Source organism: Rhea americana, unplaced genomic scaffold, assembly GCF_003343005.1.
Source record: "Rhea americana isolate MKP2758 unplaced genomic scaffold, rheAme1 scaffold_5, whole genome shotgun sequence".
Classification (NCBI taxonomy): Eukaryota; Metazoa; Chordata; class Aves; order Rheiformes; family Rheidae; genus Rhea; species Rhea americana.
Genome location: NW_028186645.1, coordinates 3,235,541 through 3,255,158, shown reverse-complemented (window position 1 = coordinate 3,255,158; position 19,618 = coordinate 3,235,541). Strand labels below are relative to the sequence as shown.

The 19,618-nt window shown below is 46.8% G+C and overlaps 1 protein-coding gene across 3 annotated transcripts in view; it reads right to left on the bottom strand.

Moving 5' to 3' along the window:
• The window catches only part of BCL11B (BCL11 transcription factor B), a 91,031-nt gene that overhangs the window by 61,975 nt on the left and 9,438 nt on the right, over positions 1 to 19,618 (bottom strand). For 2 of the 3 annotated variants that reach the window (XM_085317470.1, XM_085317472.1), the window contains exon 2: positions 14,278 to 14,646. In XM_085317470.1, the coding sequence (XP_085173596.1) occupies positions 14,278 to 14,646 (369 nt within the window). The remainder of the gene's footprint in view (positions 1 to 14,277; positions 14,647 to 19,618) is intronic. The other variant, XM_085317471.1, reaches the window with a different exon arrangement.

The window sequence follows — 19,618 nt, the reverse complement described above, 5'->3', positions numbered from 1 at the left end:
CCCCACCCCCCGCTCCTCCTCCTCCTTAGCGCAGGAGTTACGGGGATGCAGCGCGAAGGAGTCCCAACTCCCATCCGCAGTGAGGACACCCGGCTCGATCCCAACACGGCCACCATGGACGGCCGAGCTCCTCGTCCCCTCCGAGGGGACCTAGCCGGGGAAGGGCCCTACTGCGGGCTCGCAAGTGAAATTTCCTTAGATCTTTACTCGGTTAAGAGGCAGAAGCCATCTTCTGGCGCGGTGCCCGTGGCAGCGAGGCTGCCGAGGCGCTGGGAAGTGGCACCAGGAGAAGCTCCCATCCTCCACCCCACTGCTGCCGCTGGTACCCGGGCTGCTGCGGGGGRGAAGGCAAGATCTCAGCCCACCCTGACGCCCTGCCTGCGATTTCGCGTTTGTTTAATGCAACCATCGTGCTGAGGACTCGGGGCAGGGCGGCRGCAGGGAGAAGCTTGCTGACAGCCCCTGCACCTGCAGGGACTGGGGCTTGCTCAGGAACATCAGTGCACGCACAGAAGGGTAGGGTAGGGCTTGCACCAGGGCAGGCGCCCTCAGCCACAGCTCCGTTGAGCCTGCCGTGGCTGAGGACTGGACAGCCACACTTGCGGCCTCATCCAGCGCAGTGCTGAGCGCCACGGGCTCCCCCAGTGCCCCGCCGGACGCAGCCAGGCACTTTGGAAAAATCGAGCCATTCGCATCTCGCTGCCTCATCTGAGAAATGAGAGCACGTATCTGCATAGCTCACGTGGGCGGCTTAAAGCTGGTGCTGGCAAAGAGATGGGAGGGTTAAAACCAACATCAACTAGCCAGATGAGTACTAAAAATTCCTGGCTTTGCTCCACTCGGGGGGATGAAGGTGGRATTGGGAGTTTAGAGAAAGGGCTGGTGGTCCCCTGCGTTTCAGGTGTCCAGCCACCCAGACCTGCCCTCCAGAAGGGCTCCATGACGCTGCTCGGGCCCTACTCGAACACTGCCATCACACAGCTACTACTGGGAGAAATGCAGGGACAGGAGCGTGGTGTGGGTGGAAACCAGAAGTATTTGAGCATGATTTCAGAAGAGCAAAGGTCCTTCCGTTATTAATGGGGGCAGCATTTCTGCTAGCAAAGTGCTCTGCTTATCCAGGTTGGTGTTTCACCCACAAGCATCCCACTGTTTCCTCTGATAAGAACCAAGTGCTGTGGGGAAACACACGTGTCTCTCCCTCCAGGTCTTCTCTCTGCACCTTAAACCTGTCCCCTAAAACACAGGATTTTATCTCTAGAAGTCCACCACGTCTCCGTCAGCACACCCTCCAGGCACCCTAGCGACCCAGCAGTCCCAAGCGGTTCCTCCCGCTTGCCAGCAGCAGCTCTTCCACCCTCGCTTTTGGCACTCTGCCTTCCCCCCACCGGGACCCCCGGTGCAGGGTTTGCGCCAGCAGCAGCCTCCAAGAGGGAGCAGCCCTGAATGCAAGTTAGCACAAACTCTTTCCCACGTCATCTCCCTTTGTGCATATCCGGAGTCGTCCTCGCCACTTCTAGACCAGCATTTTATCAAAGTCCTGGCCTGGGTTTTTTCAGAGARCAATTTTTTWAAAAAAAAACAGTGATATTTGAAACACTGACATTTACCGCTTGCAAAACAAAGTGAACACATTTAAACAAGCGTCTTAAAAGAGCTAATGAGAGAGCGAAACAGACCCATCTGTATTGCATTCTCCACTCACTATCGCTCAAAAAATAAACCTTTCCAGACAGCAGGGAAGCCCCCAACAGCGAGACAATAGGAGCTCCCAAGCTTCCTGCGAACGGAGCGCGGACAGACTACCCGCCGGCGCGACACCCCACCTATCCAACTGCTGCTGCAAGCTGCCCATCRCCCTCAGCAAAGCCGGCGGTGAGCGCTAGCAGGGCTCCGGCGCTGCAGCGGAGCTCCTCGGTCCTTCCAGCACAAGCAGGTGCCTTTGCAGGGATCTCTTATAGACACCACCACATCCATAATCTCCCCCTGCTTAAATAGCTCTAATGGTCGCTAGTTGTCAGATCAGGAGCACCACAGACCGAGGATTTCTGTCCTCATCCACAGGGGAGACAYAGAAAGGTTGAAGCTAGCCCAAGATCACTGTGAAAAATTCCCTGCCCTGGGGATGCTGGTGGACATTTCTGGTGCCAGCTAARATGCCTTCCGCTCCTGTGCATTAACGCTGGTAACGGAGAAGTGCAGAACACATCTCTTTCAAGGAACAGCTCCAATCAGGTTTCCTCAATCAACTTCCAAATCAAAAATAGAGTGCATCGCCTTAAAATGATGAACTTTGMAAAATGAGGGTAGTGTTCTTTAATGAAGTGTGAGGGGGCTGGATTGGGGACTTGGGGTTTTTAGGGGGCTTGGGGGCTGATTGTTTTATCGTCTTTCTGCAAGGAAGCCCTGTGCCATAAACATTATTCAAACACTATAGTCTGCCTTTTAGTCTTGAACAATTATGAGTACAGTTTTGTGATCTTTAGCCATATTTACTGATACTCAAAGGCAGATTCTATCTTGTTAGATTGTTATAAATGGGACCCCAGGGAATCAGCACACAGGCTGAGGCAGATGTGAAAGCCTTCTTAGAGCCTGTGTGTGCTTCAGTTTTCCAGTGCTCAAATTATCAATGTTTTGAAAAAAAACCTTTAGATTCTTCTGCCAGATCATTACAAAGAGCTGTCCATGAACAAAAAAAAAAAAAAAAAAAAAAAAAAAAAGTTACATTTTGCTGAACTTAAAATTTTTTTAAGGTTAACTATTAAATTTCAAAGTGTGGCTTACATGTGCTTGCCATTCGTATGCACAAAAGTTCCTGAGGCAGACGTAGAAAAGGTCTCTGGTTATAAACCTTTAAAGAGAAAGCAAGCCACAAATTCTACCTCATTAATATCTTAGCTAAAGATACTGTTTCTGGTTCAGACCTGTTTTGTAATACTATAAAATAGACACATGTTTCCGACACTAGATTTGAGAAGCTGTCATGTTAAAAGTAAACTTTTAATCTGCTATAGACAAACAGCACACATTTTTGTTTCCTAAGTAACAGCTTTGGAGAAATGTTTAAACAAGAATTTAAGAGCTTTCTGGTAAAGCCACATATAGGGGTCTCAGTCAGCTACTGGGTTTGAACTGCTTTTTTGTTGTTGTTCTTTTTTAATTCTTTAAATAACCAACTTAAAAGTAGACTTTTAGGAGCAGGATAACCAAGATGCACAGTAAACTGAACCTCTAGGCTTGCTTTTATTTCTAGTTAATACAGAAGAAATGTTTGAACTGAAACACAGGCCTGAATTTCTGGCTACTCATCCTCATCTTTTTATTTTCTTGGGACTCACAATCGAATACTTTTAAGAACTTAATTGTGTCACAATTAGTAACACATTAGTCCTTCGGTATTTTTAATAGCAACTTAGGTTTTTCCCCAAGGCACTTAAAAATGGCAGGCTCATATATACTCTCCTTTTTTAAAACTCCCATGCACTTTCTTCTTTAAAAACCTCCCACATGCATTTCACTTGGTCTGAAAATACCCGCACAGATCTTAATCCTGCCAACGCTTACAGACATGCTTAACCTTCTGCACATCAGTAATCCCGCTGCATGCAGGAGGACCATTCTCGGCACAGGCCAAGGATGAAATCCTGGCTCCACTGCAGCCAGTGGCAAAACTCCCGCTGACATCAGTAAGGTTACGACTYGACACTGGGTTGTGGCAGGATTGGGACCGTCCTCATTTGAAGGTACTTTCCCAAACTCTTCTTTTCCTTTTTTCTCCCTGCTGCTTCCCCCCTCGCCTCCCTCACTGGCTCTTGTGGGGCCCCATATTGAGACCACTTGAAAACTTCTGCCTTTCAAAGCCCTCCACGAGGGAAACCCCCTCGCTGAGACAGGAAACATCCTTTGCAGGTAAAGCTGAAAGAAACTATTTTGCCCCGCTGCGTGCRTTTGAGTAAACTAATTAAAACCTGGGAACTTTGCTTCCAAACGATGCCAAGAAGCAATCGTTAATATGAGCTGAACTGAAATGGGAAGCTCCAGACATTTAAAATTAGCTGCAGGGGGGAAAATTAAAAAAAATGCAGAGGCAAGGGATTTTTTTTTTCATTTTGCTGTAAAGTTGCCGTGGTGCACTTTGGAGTGCATGGGGTTAAAATGAATTGGGGGGGAGTCTTAAGTGAGAAGGGAGCGGGCTGCTGAAAGGCGGAGGAGGGGGGAAGCAGCGGCAGCCGGCAGCCGCCTCGAAGCGGGATGCGGTGCTGTGAAGAGGAGGCAGAAGTGAGCAAACCAGCTGAACTGCTTGCAGAATTAATCAGTAACAAAGAGGCTGGAGCTGTTGGCGGGCTCCAGCCCTTGAACCTGGACTCTGCTCTATAAATTTCAACTTGGAAGGGCTCACTACTTGTTGAAAGACAGGTTGGCTCCAGGCCAAGCCATAGGGAAAAAAAAAAGCCCCCCTCCCCCCAAAAAAAAATTCCTTCTTGCTCAGGAAACTTCCCTTCAGTTTCTAACTCTTTTTATGAGCTAGTAATAGGGCACTCTAGAAAATGGGAAACGAAAGGGGGTATTGAAAAGCAAAAAATGAGCTGGGAGTTGTTTTAATAAAGAAAATAAAACAAGTAGGTGCTAAATTGAAATCTGGATTTTGCCTGCACACAAGAACGTCAGCTACAATAGAAGACTTCAGAGTGCCTTGCCAATAATTCAAAGGAGATTTTACAGTTATATTAGCTGGCTACAGGTTTGACTCTGAAAATAATAAATGTCTGAAAAGAAGAACAGGGCTGTTTAATCCCTGTCTGCAGTCTTGTCCTGTTCTCTCCTCCCCCACTACTCTACCTTGTTTAAATGACCATTACAAAAGCAGTGGGATATAAAAAAAAATGTAGACATTCAGAAGCATCTCTTTCCTTTTTATTTTTCCCCCTTCCAACGGGGAAGTGCAGGAGAGCAGATACTCTCCTCAGCCCCTGTTCATTGCAAAGACAGTTTTATTCGCAAATACCTCTCTGGCGCAGTGCTTTCACAAYGTGAACAGACAAGGAGTGGGCTGGGGCAGAGCGAGGGGATGGCGTGCGGACGGGAGAAGCTGTCAAAGTGGAAAGAAAGAAGGCAAGCATCTACTCAGAGGCCAGACGCAGGCACCAAGGTCAGCTGCAGCGCCGCAGCCCCTTGCAGCAGCTCTGCAATTACGCCCAAACCATGCAGAGCACTCCGATTCCCAGAACCTGCACGCAGGGACGGGACCGGAGGATCTAGGACACCAGGAAGGTGTATAATAATTTTAATTGCTCTTCCGAGTTGCTAAAGGGTAGATTAGATACTCTTTAGCTAGAGCAGGGGCTGATGCTCTATGCTGCTTGCAAGAATACACGTAGATAAAAGACTCTAATGAGAGAGTGGAAAGAGAAATATGGTGAAATAAAGTATCAAAATAAAGTGCAGTCTAATCAGAGCCGGGAGGACAGGGGTACACAATCTCTTCACTAAAAGTGGCTATTAAGTTAAAGCAGATTTATCACTCCTATCTCCCTTCCTCCCCAAAACCCCTCATTTTTAATGAAGGGGCTTACTCCTGTAATGCTGAATCCCGTCCAAGTCGTTGGACTTTTAAAGACATATACGTAGCATGCCTGTGACACGCACACATCCTGTACTTCCCCCTTGCCAAGAAAACTGGAATCTGCTGCCTGGTAGGTCTTTTCCATCTGTAGCTTTTACGACCCTGCTGAGGGACCAAAGAGTAGTGTCCCCCTTTTCTCGCTCAAGAAATGCACTGCTAAATGCCAGAACAGAGGAGCGAGGGAGAGCGAGTTTAAGAGCTGTCGGGCTCAGCAGCGGTTTGTGCTGATCGTGCTTGAATCTTCGTGCAAAGGCATACATGCAAAGAGGAAAAAACAACAACCACTAAGTAACCACTTCACATCTGCCATTAGGATTATTAAACTTCTTACAAGCGGTATCTACCCCACCTTGCCCACTGCACACAAACATACACACCCRCCCAAGCTCTCCAGCAGGGCCACGGAGAGCCCAGAGCGCTCTGCTCTCCCTGCTGCAGCAACCGCATTTATTCCTGTTAAGGGGTTAACGATTCGTTTCCACTACTTCTCTCGAGAAAACCTACAATGAAAACATTGGCTCACGAAAGCGTTCTCACTGCCAGAATGCCACAGCGCGAGTGAAAAGTCCGTTTTGTTTTCATTACATCTCTGGGATTTCCGGCTTAACTCCTGAGCTTAGACACCAAATCCCTAGATACCCCACCCACCCACTTCTTCTTCTTTTTCTTCCYTTTTTTTTTTAAAAACATTTATACTGCACAGCCCACCAATTACCATTTGGAGGGTGGGAGGGAACGGGGAGAAGGAACCGTGCTGGAAACGATGCTCTTGCTGAGGTGAGCGCACGTCTCTCCCAAGCCAGGGCTGCCCAGTTTCCCGGGGCTTCCAGGGCTGTCCGTTAAGGGACAGTGTCATCTCCTCACCTCGCCTCCCTCCTCGATTTGTCACCCTCTGCTCTCCCACCTTCCTGCTCGGCCACCAAAGCCGGAGTTGAAACCCAGCCCCTAGATCTATGCCCTTTGAAGCTAGGTGACACGACATAGAAATCCAAGTCTTTCTTGTACAAAAAGCATGATTACTTCAGCTTCTTTTTTCTCTAGCTCTGATAGAAAAATGTTCCAATCTCAAAAAAAAAAAGAAAAAAAGTAGAAAGGTTCAACCTTTATGTCACAGCCGATTTGGTCGCTGTGCGTATAGGCAGTGCAGTTCAAACATGGCCTGAGAAAGCAAAAGAGTACATAGAAAAGACATGAAGGGAGGTTGCCTCACGCTACAGCAGCACTTCTGTCTTGCTAAGGCAAAGCAACWGTTTTTTGTGCCTTTAAATATTTACTCACCTTAGGAGAGTAACAGCAACTTTTTGTATTTATAGGCCAGTTTTTCCACATTATACTACTTCCAAAAACGCTAGATTCCAGTGCAAAATTTCCCTGCAAACTCATGCARACTCCCTTCTTGCAGTCAATACTCCAGTGTGCATTCAAGTCTATTCTTATTTGTCACATCAGAATAAATGTCAAAGCTAGTCTATATGATAATTGGGCACTGCTTTTATTTTCTTTCTGACAGTTGCTTGCAAAATTATCAGGAAAAATGGCTAATTACCAGCTGACCAGTGTCTTTTCATCATTTAGCATCATATGTTCACTAAAAATCTACCTATCTTTTCATACCAACAATTATCAGAGAAATACACATGCTCTCTGGTTGCCCACATGGCCCAAGTAATTTCCTAAGAAGTCCCCAAAAAGGCAAAGAAACACTTTGTTGGGGGCATTTTGATTTGGCCCTGCCGCTGAAAACATCCGGAGTCATTTCACTGAATTAAAAAGGGTAACGGCAGTGCAAATCTGACACAAATGTATAAATTTGCTCTAACAGAGCTACTCAAGATACACATCCATCTCAGAGCAAAAAGAATCTGGCCATGTGTACTGAATGACCTTCTTAAATCTTCTCTCATCAGCCTGAAAAATGGCACTTCTGTCGAAAAGGCTTTACCTAGTATTGTCACAAGTAAAACCTAAGATGACTATAACTAAGCGAGATTAGGGGGGGGGGAAATAATAACAACAGGGAGCTCTCTTCTTCCACTTCGGCTGCCCGCGCGCTTGCGAGCGTCCTGGGGGCAAGCGCCCGCTTGGGCGGCGCGACCGACCCGGCACCCCGCGCGGAGGCGAACGGGGAGCAGAGCGGGGCGAGCCGGACCCCTCGCGGGCAGCCACCTCTGCCCCTCCTCCTGCACGAGAGGGTGAGAGGAGGGAAAAAGGAAAAAAAAAAAAAAAATCCAAAAACCAGCAGGGAGAACTGAGGGCATAACATTCCTCAACGTTATTTTTTTAGGCTGTTTTTAAGACGCTGCGTGGTTGATTTCACACCGGACCGCGGCAGACGCGCGCGTGCCCGCGCGGCGGGGCGCGAGCCGGGGAGCGGGGGAGCGGGGGAGCGGGGGCACAGGGCAGGGGCCGCGGCACGCCGGCCGCCCCGGCGTAGCTGGAACCGAGGGCTGCCCGGCCGACGTTGGAGCGGCGCCACGTGGGCGCGGCGGGGCTCAAGCAAGGGGAAAAAAGAAGGGTTTCGTAAGAAGCAGGTTTCTCACCTTTAGCTCTTCCCGGGATTAGAGCTGGCCTTACGGGGGTGGCGGGCGGGGGGTGTCTGCGCAGGAGACCCTGCTCCCTGGCAAACGGGGGAGGCCCCTCTGCAGCAGGGGCTGCCACGGGGCCGCCTGGCCGTGGGGACGGCGCGGCGCGGCCTGCACGGCCCCTCGCGGAGGGAAGGGATGGGAAGGATGCAGCGCTGCCACTCTGTTTTCAGTCGCGTTTCCCACCCCACCCGTGTTTCTCCCAACCCCGTCCCCACCCAGGGGCATCGCCGGCAATCAGGAGCGGAAACATATCCCTGCAGAGCGCTGCCATTCCTCCCCCCGCCAGGCACACGGAAACGCCAGGCCAGAGGCTTTGGCGTCCCRGGAGCCTCCGACAGGCCTCATGTGGCACCCGCGCGGCAGCGTGCGCCAGCAGGGCTCCGGGTGAGATCACCCGACTTGTTTTGCTCCTCGCGACCCAAGTCAGGACCTCAACTGAGGTCTCCGGCGGCAAACGACTCAGTTCATTAAACCGCGGCAAACCGGCACACCCTGCTCTCCGAGGAGCTGAGGCCGAAACCGTCGCCCCGCGCATCCCTGCCCGGTGCCCCCCACGCCGCTCAGGTACACCAATTAGCAAAACACATTGCTGAACACGGGATAAAGCTGCAGATTCTCATCCCCCACACGCCGGAGGAGGCCAGGTAACGCTGCTGATAGCAGGCAAAACCTGGCAGAGGCGAGAGAAGAAACAAGCCTGGAGAAGCCTCGCTAAAAGGATTTCAGCTGTAACCCAGGTTTCTCAGGCTCTGTTACCACATATCTCTGGAAGCCTCTTCTTTCCTACGTAGCATTTTTCCTAGCCTCGCTTTGACAAATTAGTCCTGCTAGAAACACCGTACTGAAGAGCTGCTGGTGGCAGGATCCGGTGCCTCAGCAGGCTTGGGAAAGGGAATCACGGCCAACGCTGACTGGTTTCCAATGCCTCGTGCCAGCTCGGCGCTGCTCAGGCTACCTGCTCCCAACCTGCCTGACATCTCCGGCGATCAAGCTCAGGTTTTTCGTCTTGCATTTTCCTTCCCTTGAGTGTGAAGGCATCACGATGGCTGTCTGAGTCCTACAGTTAATATGGGCGCACGGGTCCATAATGGTACTCTGTAAGTGAATGTCTCCAAGTAGACAGCAGTAATAATTAGCTGTCATGATTTGAAAAAAGGATAATCCATGCCATTGAGTTAACAATCACTCACACAACACACATGGATTTAACTAATCTTAATTTGGAGAAAAATAACAATTCTAAATATATCAAATAGCCTATTTCATGGCAACCTGCGGCGGTGTTTATCTCTGGCTTCCAGCACATGCGAGTTATTTAGTTTCTCTCACTGGCAGTTTTACCATTCAAAAGCCTGAAATGAACATTCATGGAGCAGGGGTTGCAGTTAAATCCCGCATCTGACAGGGAGCCTTTTTGCACGATGCACATCTAGTTCAAGTACACAATGTATGGCACCCAGCATTGGCGGCCCGGGTGGCATGAACGAGGAATTCAAATCAACTCCCTTCCCTTTCCTAGCACTGTCTTTGCAGAAATTAACTGAGCTGTCTTAATGAATCTCTGCTACAGTTCTGGCTATCTGTCTGGGAGGGGAAGCTGCCCAGAGCACAGTAACAGGTAACTATCAGATGAACCAGTGAAGCTGGAGAAGATCTGGTCTAAGTGGTCCTTGTCCCCTGTGGAGGCTCCCTTCTCTTCATTTTAGAGTTCCCCTGCCCCTCTGCTCTGATAGTTTAGTGACTCTTCTGCTCGTTGCCTGGGCTCTGTCAATTAATCCAAAGTTAAAAACAAGCAATTCAGTATTTTTTTTTCTTTAATCTGGATTATTTCACAGAACCCTGCTAGTGAACAGACTGGTGACCAGCTAAGCCAGCAGAGCGTAGAGGATGACAGGAGATACCCACCATCAAAGGACAACAGGAGCCACCCCTCCAGGGCCACTTTCTGCCAGAACTGGTCAACTGGTCATGCCCACGATCTCATAAATATGAAAGTTAAAATTGAGTTAGAAATAGAATKGTAGTCAAACTTTCCAAAATATCTGCCACTGATAAAGCAAAAGAAGCAGTGACTGATAACTCCTAGCTAATTCACTGGCCTTACTTGATTTTGCTGTGCTACAGTCTGGTACGTTAGTTTAATACATATGTCTCTGTATGAGAGGCAGAACTGATTTTCAGACAGGTCAGCCAATTTCGAACAAAGCTTTACAGGACAAACTGCTCCTAAGCAAGTCACGTCCTCATAGCGCAAGGTAACGTACTACCACATGCCTTGTGGACAGTGGTAACTAAATTCAAGTGGCTTGAAAAAGCTTGGATTTGCAAGTTATAAGTCAGGGAAAGATTACAGACTTCATTATCAGGAAGTCTTTAAAAGCTGATTGCAGAGATAAAGTTACCTTTGTCTCTGCTGAAATCTAGAAATGTCAGCTGGAGATCTGCACAGCGCACATGCAAATTCTTGCAGATTCCTGAGATCTACCTGCCTCCCTCTCAGCAGCACGAGTCCTGCCACCTGGTCAAGAGGGATTCAGTGACCAGGGTAAGAGGAGTTATCAAGAAGAAAGAAAGGAAGAAGGAAAGAAGACCTCACAGTGCCAGAGCACCCTGCATCAGAGTTAATATTCTGCAAGGTGCTGCAGCCCGGCGCGCCTCGTGAAGCACCCTCAAGCCCAGAGGGAAGAAAGGTGCTATGGCAAAGCCAGGCTCAGCACTTGTCTTACCCTCACTACACTCAGCTACAGGAAACTGTAACGTTTTGCTGCTCAGTCACACAGCAAAAGGCTGCACAAATCATTTCAACCGAGTAAGAAGGTCTACAAAAATAACACAAGATCAAGGAGAGTAGCAGAAACCTATTTGAGGGCAGCAGCAGTGGCAGCATATTTCAGGGAGCCGGAGTGGCGAGTGGGTGATTTCTGGTTTCCCTCTTCAAATATAAAGACTCAATTATCTTTGAACAGCTTGCTTTACACATGAATTGACACATTTATTTTACAATAAATAACTGAAAGTTATCTATGTTTCCTTTACTGTTAATCTACACAAAGAAATAATAAACAGAGCTTGTCTACAAAAATGCAACTACTGCAGTCCTCAGAATTCAATTAAGCTAAAATAATTAATGCTTCCACCATATTAAATTACTTTATATATTTGAGCCACTGAAGTTTTTTTTCTTATTCTTTAATCTTTTTCCCTTTTTATTTAATAAAAAAAGTTAGTTTCAAAGTGGGGGGGAGGCTAGCTAGGAGGGGGAAAAAGAGCATGATTTGCTGTTAAAATGTAATGGTCTCCTTTAGCTGACACAGCATGTAGAGTGTTTTGTGCCTTTGATTAAAATAACATTTTAAATGCTTTGAACAAACATATCTCCCCATACTTCTAAGGGATTATTTTACATATTTCTTGGTGGAATAAAGAAATTCATTCTTCCTGTCGCAGTACAGAAAGGCTAAGAATATCTTTCGTCACATATAAAGTAAAAATACTGTAGGCTGTTGCATTATTACCAAAAAAATAAAAAAATAAAGGAAGGGGGTGGCGGGGTGGGAGAAAGCTGCCTTAGAGATTAAGTTTCCCTTTTATGAAATCGTATTTAGTCTCTTTTTTTAACAAATCTAACAACAATGCTCTACAGCCGCTCACTGGGAAATACCTTTAATGTTAAATGCAGATTCTGATTTTCTTGGCTAATGCAGAAAGCCTTTCTATTGAAATATAAATAAGGGGTTTGGTATATCCCACTAAAGCCTTTCCAGTGAATGACTTCTGTGGGTTTTTCATGGCTACCCTCCATGGCTGTAATGTGAAGCTTTTATCCTACTATTGAAAACTATCCGCTGCTATTAAAAAAAAAAATGGAAGGACAGTGCACCTTTTTATCTCGGAGCTGGGCCTCTAATTGAGAAAGCATTATTACTGCACTATGTAGTGGATGTTCCTATCTCCACGCACCGCTGAGAAAATGCCAATCAAATGATAAACCCTTTTATTTTTGTCAATTCAAAATCTTTCATACATATTTTCATTTGATATTCAGTTTAGTCTGAAAGAGCTTAGGTGCTCTGGATTGGCTTTTTAATTTTTTTTATGCCTTTTCCACATGTGAATGTCCCATCCCCCTCTCAGTGGATTTTGGGCATAGCAAAGGCACTGATGTTGACCCACAGACCCTGGACGGCAGCCTCTGAGCTAGGTATACCCATTGAGATACTGTATTATCAACTGAACTTGGGCACAGATTAATAAGAGATGAGATCTGGACTATGGCTACAGCATAAGTCTTCAGGACCAACCTTGCTAAGCACTGGGCATCTGCAAGGGCTGAGCACCATCGGCTTACACAGACCAACAATTGTTGAGAGTGCTCAGCACCATTCAGGATGCCTTCAGCAGACTGAAGAAGATGGTTCTCATTACTTCTGGTCCCATCAATCGGGAAGGAGGTCTAGCCCCTGAAGGCTGCTATACCCTGAAGGGGTCATATCTGCCAGGAAAAGCATTCACAATAGCCAAAGCATGAGGAAAGGATGGGGTCAGGTCTTACAGCAGGGCTGACTATAATGCTACAATGGATGCTGCCACTTCTAATGCCCCCAAAACTCCAAGCCTTCCCATGCCAAGATGGTGACTGCACCCATGAAGGACTCATAGAAGACAACAGTCTAGTCAATGGGTTGCATATGCCCTCTCCTAAGAGAGGAGATCTGGAGGATCGGAAAACTGCAGCAGTTCCAATCCTAGATTTTCCTTTTCCTGATGGCCAAGCCCATAATAGATGGGGAGGACTGAATCAGAGACCTCCAATGGTAAAAGCAGGAAAACTCTTAAGATTCAGTTGTAACGAGAGGTTCTGCCACTACACATGTAACTTAACACAGGCCTTCTGTGATCCCCTTGCAGGAACATCTCTACTACAGACAGGACCCTGGACCATCAGCTCTAATCCCATATGAAAATTCCTAGAGAAACTGGGAGACTGACAGCAGTGATGATTTGCCACTGGTTTCTGTACCGGAAGGACATAGCCCACTTGAAAAACAAAAGGCCAGGCTGAGGGGATATCCTGCTGTGTAATATAAAAAGCCCACTCTCTAGCAGGGAGCACAGCCTTCCTTACACCCAGCATGAGCAATGCATACCACGCTGCAGAGGAGTACACGGCTGCAGAGAGAAGAAACACTCTGTGCGCCGGAAGCTGCCCCACACTGTGCACTCTGCAGGAGCCGTTTCAGAACAGCTCACCCAGGTAGATACCATCGCCTGCCGGCCTATCAGTGAGACCACTGGGGATCTGCTGAGTAAATGTTAACTACACCACGTTACAGTTGCCTTGGAGCAACTTTAGCCTACACACCCAATTTCTCTAAGATGCTCAAGAGTTTTAGAAAAAGAAATGCCCATAACCTGCTCATCCGCCCCAGCTCTTGCTCTTGTCTCCGCTTTCAAGAGCCCCATTTGGGGTATGCATTTGAATGGAGTCTCCCACCCAGTTCCAGCAATATGCAGAGACTCGGGATAGGTGGCACAGTCAGCAGTTCAGACAAGGCAGCTGAAACCTACTCCCAGCAGAAGGAACAAGCAAGGATTCAATGAAGCCTCACTTCAGCCCTTGGAACCAAATAATCTTCCCACTGAAGCCAATGAGTTTTTTCCATTGACTTCAGCGGGGCTGGAATCTGGCCCTTCACATTGAGTCTGAGTGTTACACAGGGTATCCACACCGGATTGAAATCAGTGTATCACCCAATTCTCCTATCCTCCTACCACAGCTACCTGCTTAAGGACATTCCTGAGATGGCTTCTCTGATCCCAACCTTGTGCTTTTTCCTGTGTGTACCGCAGAGTCCTCTCTCTCAAACAGCTGTTCTGCACGTAGGTAGCTACCCTGAATTAAACATGGGGTGAGCCACCCTGCTGAGCCCTGTGTGGCCGTGAGGGTCCTCCAGACTGATAGCTCTACAAAGACCTGTGACTGAAGCCTCCGTTTCATGGCACTTTCTAGAGGGCTCTCGTTAAAAGATTACCTAGGCAGTTGATTGAGTGTAAAACATGCTGTACCTGCAATGTTCTCCTGCTTGGGGCAAATTCCTTTTGTAGGCGTGAGAAGACGGTCTTCTTCATCGGGTGTGACTTGGATCCCGATTTCCACTGGCTCTGACACTTTCCTGAGCTCGGCGCGTGAGGAGGGGGGAGGGCTGCTCTTATCCATGCTCTTTTCATAGCAGGCACCACCAGTGCCATTGCACTGTTTTCTCTTGTGCTCTATAAAAACCAAGATGTCTCCCAGCGGGAAGTTCATCTGACACTGTCCACAGGTTAACAAGTCGGGGTCTGTCCCGCCTGCGGCGATGCTGATGCCACCCGGCTCTGCTATTGCCAGGCTCTCATCCTCGTCGGCGATTGCCGGTTCCACATGGTCAGCCTCTGCTTTACATGGACAAGAAGAAAGGGAGGAAAGGGACGAGGGGAGAAGAGAGAGAGATTGCTTTGAATGTTCACAGACTCTAAAGGATTCATCACAAGAGGCCCAGCCTCCCCCCAAAAGAAGCCAAGCTTGATTAGATCTTTCTTTTATTTCTCAGCTTTTCCGCTCTCCCATAATGATTTCAATATATTTTGCAACCAAGCCTGCCTGAAACAAAATGGAAAGGCTGACCTGGCATAGCTTTCCTGACAGCTCCTTCCCACTGCTGCCAGCGCTGCAAGAATATCTGCAAAGAGCCATTTTGCAAACGTTCGAGCCCCAAGTCACTTTCTGAAGCGATTTTTCTTTTTGTATCCCACCTTGTCATTCCCACAGCATCTCCCCACCACCTGGCAAAGGCCCCATTCAGCAAGTCTTACACACCCAAACCTCTCCTTTGATTTCAGTGAGAAGGGGAAAGCAGGGGGAGAACTACCTGAGCGCTCTGAAGAAGCAGGATCAGGCTTCCTGCAGCATACAGAAATAGTACCACCTTGTCCCTTTATGGAGATAGCAGCAAGGTTAACCGGCCACTCGTTAGCACAAGCTATGGCAAACCATTTACAAGAGTAAGGTAAGCAGAATATGGTCTAATGAGAAGTTAAGGTGTTTCGAAAGCATATATAGTGGGAGAAAGAACGGAGCATTACTTAGTATACTGGACTACTTAAATCTTCCACTCATTTGCCTGATGCCAAATACCTACACAGTTGCTATATAGGTCATTAAAAGTTTTTGTATGAATCTTGCCCATGAACCTGACGGATTTCATGCCATTACCCCCAAAAGATTCAGAAAGCATTTCTGAGTGACCTGAATCAGTTTCTAAGAAACAAGTAACTCCTGATTTCATACTTAATCATGCACAGTGCTTCTTTTTTTTAATGGGTATTTTGTAGATAATTCTTACATTATAAAATAATTATGGATCACRATCCATTTCTGGGGCAAAATGTGTTTTTTGGTTTGTTTTCTCTTGTTCTGCTCTGTAACTGCCAAATCACACAAACCTTGGTCTTTACTCAGGCAAAATTTCCACTGACTTTTGCCTAAGGCTGTTTTGCCTCTGAAAGGACTATAGGATTGGGGCTGAACAAAACAGAGGAACTAACAGTATGTAAATCAGTGAGTGAAACCTATAATCGAATCAGGATTAAAAAAACAGTAGGGAAAATGTTGTCCGTTAGCACCAACGGTTTGYGTATGAATTTCCTGGAGAAAGCAGTACCTCGAAGAAGTGAGACTGAGCTAAACAGATGTCATAACCCAGATCTGGGTCCTCCTCCTGGCCGAAAACAAAAGGAGTCTTGTCCCGGTCTTTAGCAAAGTGCAAAAAAGCACACAGAAAAGAGACAAGAGGTGGAAGGTGAAATATATTACCTGGCAGCAAAAAATGGTTGAGCTTTGCAAAAGAGTTCAGAAAAAGAATCGCCCCCTGTTTCCCCTTGCAGAATAAATAATTGATTAGTCTATCTACCAGCTGTGTTACCAGTTGCATCAGAGCTCTCTAACAGCAGAATACCAGGCAGCAGCACCAGCAGCAGAGGGAAAAGGACTGGGAGCCCAAAGAGGTGCCCGAGCGTGAACCATCCTGCTGGAAACGAAGATGGGCACGGGAAGGCACGAGCTCTAACTCGCAACAAGGTTACCGAACACAAAGCCTAATACCCCTTCTGAAAACTATTAATTTCCTTTTTCCCCTTAATCTAAGTTTAAAGGCAGTTTGAAGACAGTCCTACATAATTAATTCACCAATTTATTTTATGAAAAGATGCCCTGCCTTAGTGCAAATGTAACCATAACCCTGTGCTGAACAGGGACTGCTGAGAAGAGAGCGGACGTCTGTGTGCCACAATGCAAAAGGTAATTATTTAGTGCTTCGCTTCCCTTTAATGATCTAGCATTGAGCAATATTGTTTATACTGAAGAGAGCTTGCACCTTTAATTACCAATTACATATACATCATTCTAGAGCCAAAAGGAAAGGACTGTGAAAAGGGTCCTTTAGAAATGTGTGCACTATTTCTGGGAAGAATTCCTATTAAGGGGGAGCCCAGTGTCAAAATATTAAAAACACACACACACACACGGGGACAYGCACACGCACATACGCACACAGGAGACGGGACAAAGAGCTGGGAAAGACAACATGAAAATAAGAACTGAACCAAGGGTCATAAGAAATAAAAGTGGCAGAGGGAGAAAATGCTTGTTACTAGTTTCACGTAGCTTTCCTGTAAAGCTTTCAGATTAAAGTATGTCTCTCAAATTACAAAGGCTGAATTTTGGCATATATATAACAAACAAAAAGAAAAGCACAGATCTCAACTTCATATTATCTTTTTGATGTGAGGACTTTTTTTTTTTTCCTTGTGATTTAAATTGTGCCTTTCAGAAAACATAGCAAAACTGCTGCATTTGATAAGGGTCCTGACCATGCGTCTGTGGAAACATGAAGGAGGCTTTAACAGCTAAACTGTTGAGAATTCTTTCTTTTCAGTTCTCCAGTTCATTTGAATATTAGTTAAATCCACATATGCCTATTCACTTACACTCTCTCACTCTCTCTTTCCAAGGACTCTGCAATGGCACTTTTTTAAAATAACATCTGGTATTCCTTCATATTTTGGCAGTCTTCACGTTACCGAAAATCAGCTTTTCGTTTTCTTGGTGCACGGAGCCCTCGTGATCGGTAGTAACTGGGTTCCAAAGTATCAAAGATTTGTTACTCAGCTCTATTTCAGATTTTAGTTTAATAAATCATCAAGCATGAGACCAGCCGTATACCCAACAATACAAAAGCTATATTACATTGCCTCATTCAGGATGTGGAAAACAGACATAAAAGAATGAAAAACAAAATACTGAATAGATCTTTAAATGCATTTTATCCATGTCAATTTGCATTTTTTTTACTCAGAATAATAAAAAAAATAAAAATAAAAGGCTTCCTATTGACAACTCAATTAAGCCATTAAAAACCTACATTCAAATAACATTACAGGAGAGATTTAAAACCCACAAAGGAAAAAGAGAGAAAAGCCTGGAAGTCCAGCCCGTAACACATCGGGTCATGCCTGGTTAATACAACAGCCAAGATCTTATACTGTTTAAGGAGTCCTTTAATACCAATGGGGMAATTTAGGCCAGTCTCAATCTAAAGTTCTGACTCCACTTGTGTCTGTGGGTTTAAAATGAGTTGCTTCACATTAGTTGAATTTAACTCTGTGGTTTTATTTCTGTTTGTTGGTAGCTGGGTTTAGGGCGAGGAAGGTGTTTCCTCATGAGTATATATATATATATTTTTTTTTGAAGAAGAAGAAGAAGAAGAAGAAGGAAAAAGCAAGCCATACCAAAAAAAAAAGAGAGAGAGAGAGAGAGAGAGACTGGAAAACATCTCAACATCTCATCTCCCTTATGTGGGAAAAGGAAAAAAAATGCAAACAAGCTATTTCCAGCCCGGACCCGTGCCATGGCTCTTGCAGGTGTGCTAAGGTGTGCCCAGCACTTTCCCAGCACCCAGGGAAGCCTCCGATCGGCTCTGCATGCCTCCCTGCAGAGCACACCGAGAGCAAGGGATGAGCTTAGCAAGGGGACATCAGTGACACTGGTGTCACTCGATGGCTTCATGAAATTCATGCAGCTGGACCAGCAAAATTATTTGCCTTACCCTGAAGAGCATTACACTTGCTGGCTGGACTCTAAGCTGTATCTCAGAGCGCTCTATCTACCATGACAAAATAGGATGGACAGTTCTCTTAACTCCATAAAGGCACTGCCACAAAACCATGAGTGCTCCTGTTCCAGCATGGTGACATTGTTTCAGCGTATGTGCCCCACATGTACCATACTCATATGCCTAATATTTGAAGAAATGCACCCGCTAAGTATTTTATGCCTGTCAAATGTCTCAAAATCATACTCATTAATAGTGAAAAAGATGGTACTATGAAAAATCATTTCGAAGGCCTCAGAAGACAAACCCATAGATACTTGTTCACAGGCTTGGGTTGAGGYCGGGTCCAGGTAGTGGAAATTTCTTTTCTTGGAATTTTATTGTACTGCAGAACCAAAAGTACAAAGAAAATGAAAAGTCATCAGCCTATTCTCTTTCTTGCTTTTCCCCCTCACACGGCATCGAAGGGAGGCAGAGGAAGGGGGACGAGGGAGCAGTTTGGTCCCGGGCCAAAGCGCTGCATGTCGGACTTCCTCCCCATGTTCTGTTCCTGCCGCTCGGTCACGGATTGGTAACGTGGGGGCTAAGGGGCACCACACCAGCGCCGCAGCAAAGGGGCGCCCACGGGTGCCTGGGCTGCCCCACACCTGCCGGCCCCTGCGGGCGAAGCGCTGACTAAGCCCTCCGGCCRCCTTTCTCTGGGGTGAGCTGGGGCTCTCGCGGCAGAGTGGAGCCTGCGGTCGGAGCCCCCTCACCCCGCCTTGCACCCAGCCACGGCCAGGCCCTGGCACACGTACTGTGGTGTAATGAATGCAACGTCCTCTGCGCACAGCCACCGCTACCTTGAAAGCAAATCCAGACCTTGTGCAGCTCAGCCTAGTTCACAAGGGAGCACAAATAAGTGACTTGTTCTTCAGGGTGTTGCCCAAAGTAGGCTTGAAAATGATGTCCCTTCAATCAACACCCACATGTCACATTTACTGTAACATCAACATGCTTAACGGAAATAGCTCCGATCACACACTCCCTAGCTGGGTTACCAAAGAGATCGGTTTCAGGATCCGAGCTGCACAAAGACTAACACTTCTGAAAGCAGGCGATGCTGCTCCTCGCCATCAAAGTTTATCAATAACCTGTTTCCAGAGGCTTTTCTGCAGCTACAAGGTGCAGAGTTTAGTTTATGTCTACAAGTTGCACTGGCATCGCATTCAGCAGCACGAGACACTGCTTGTTTGGCGTCGATTTTTAATTTTTCTGAT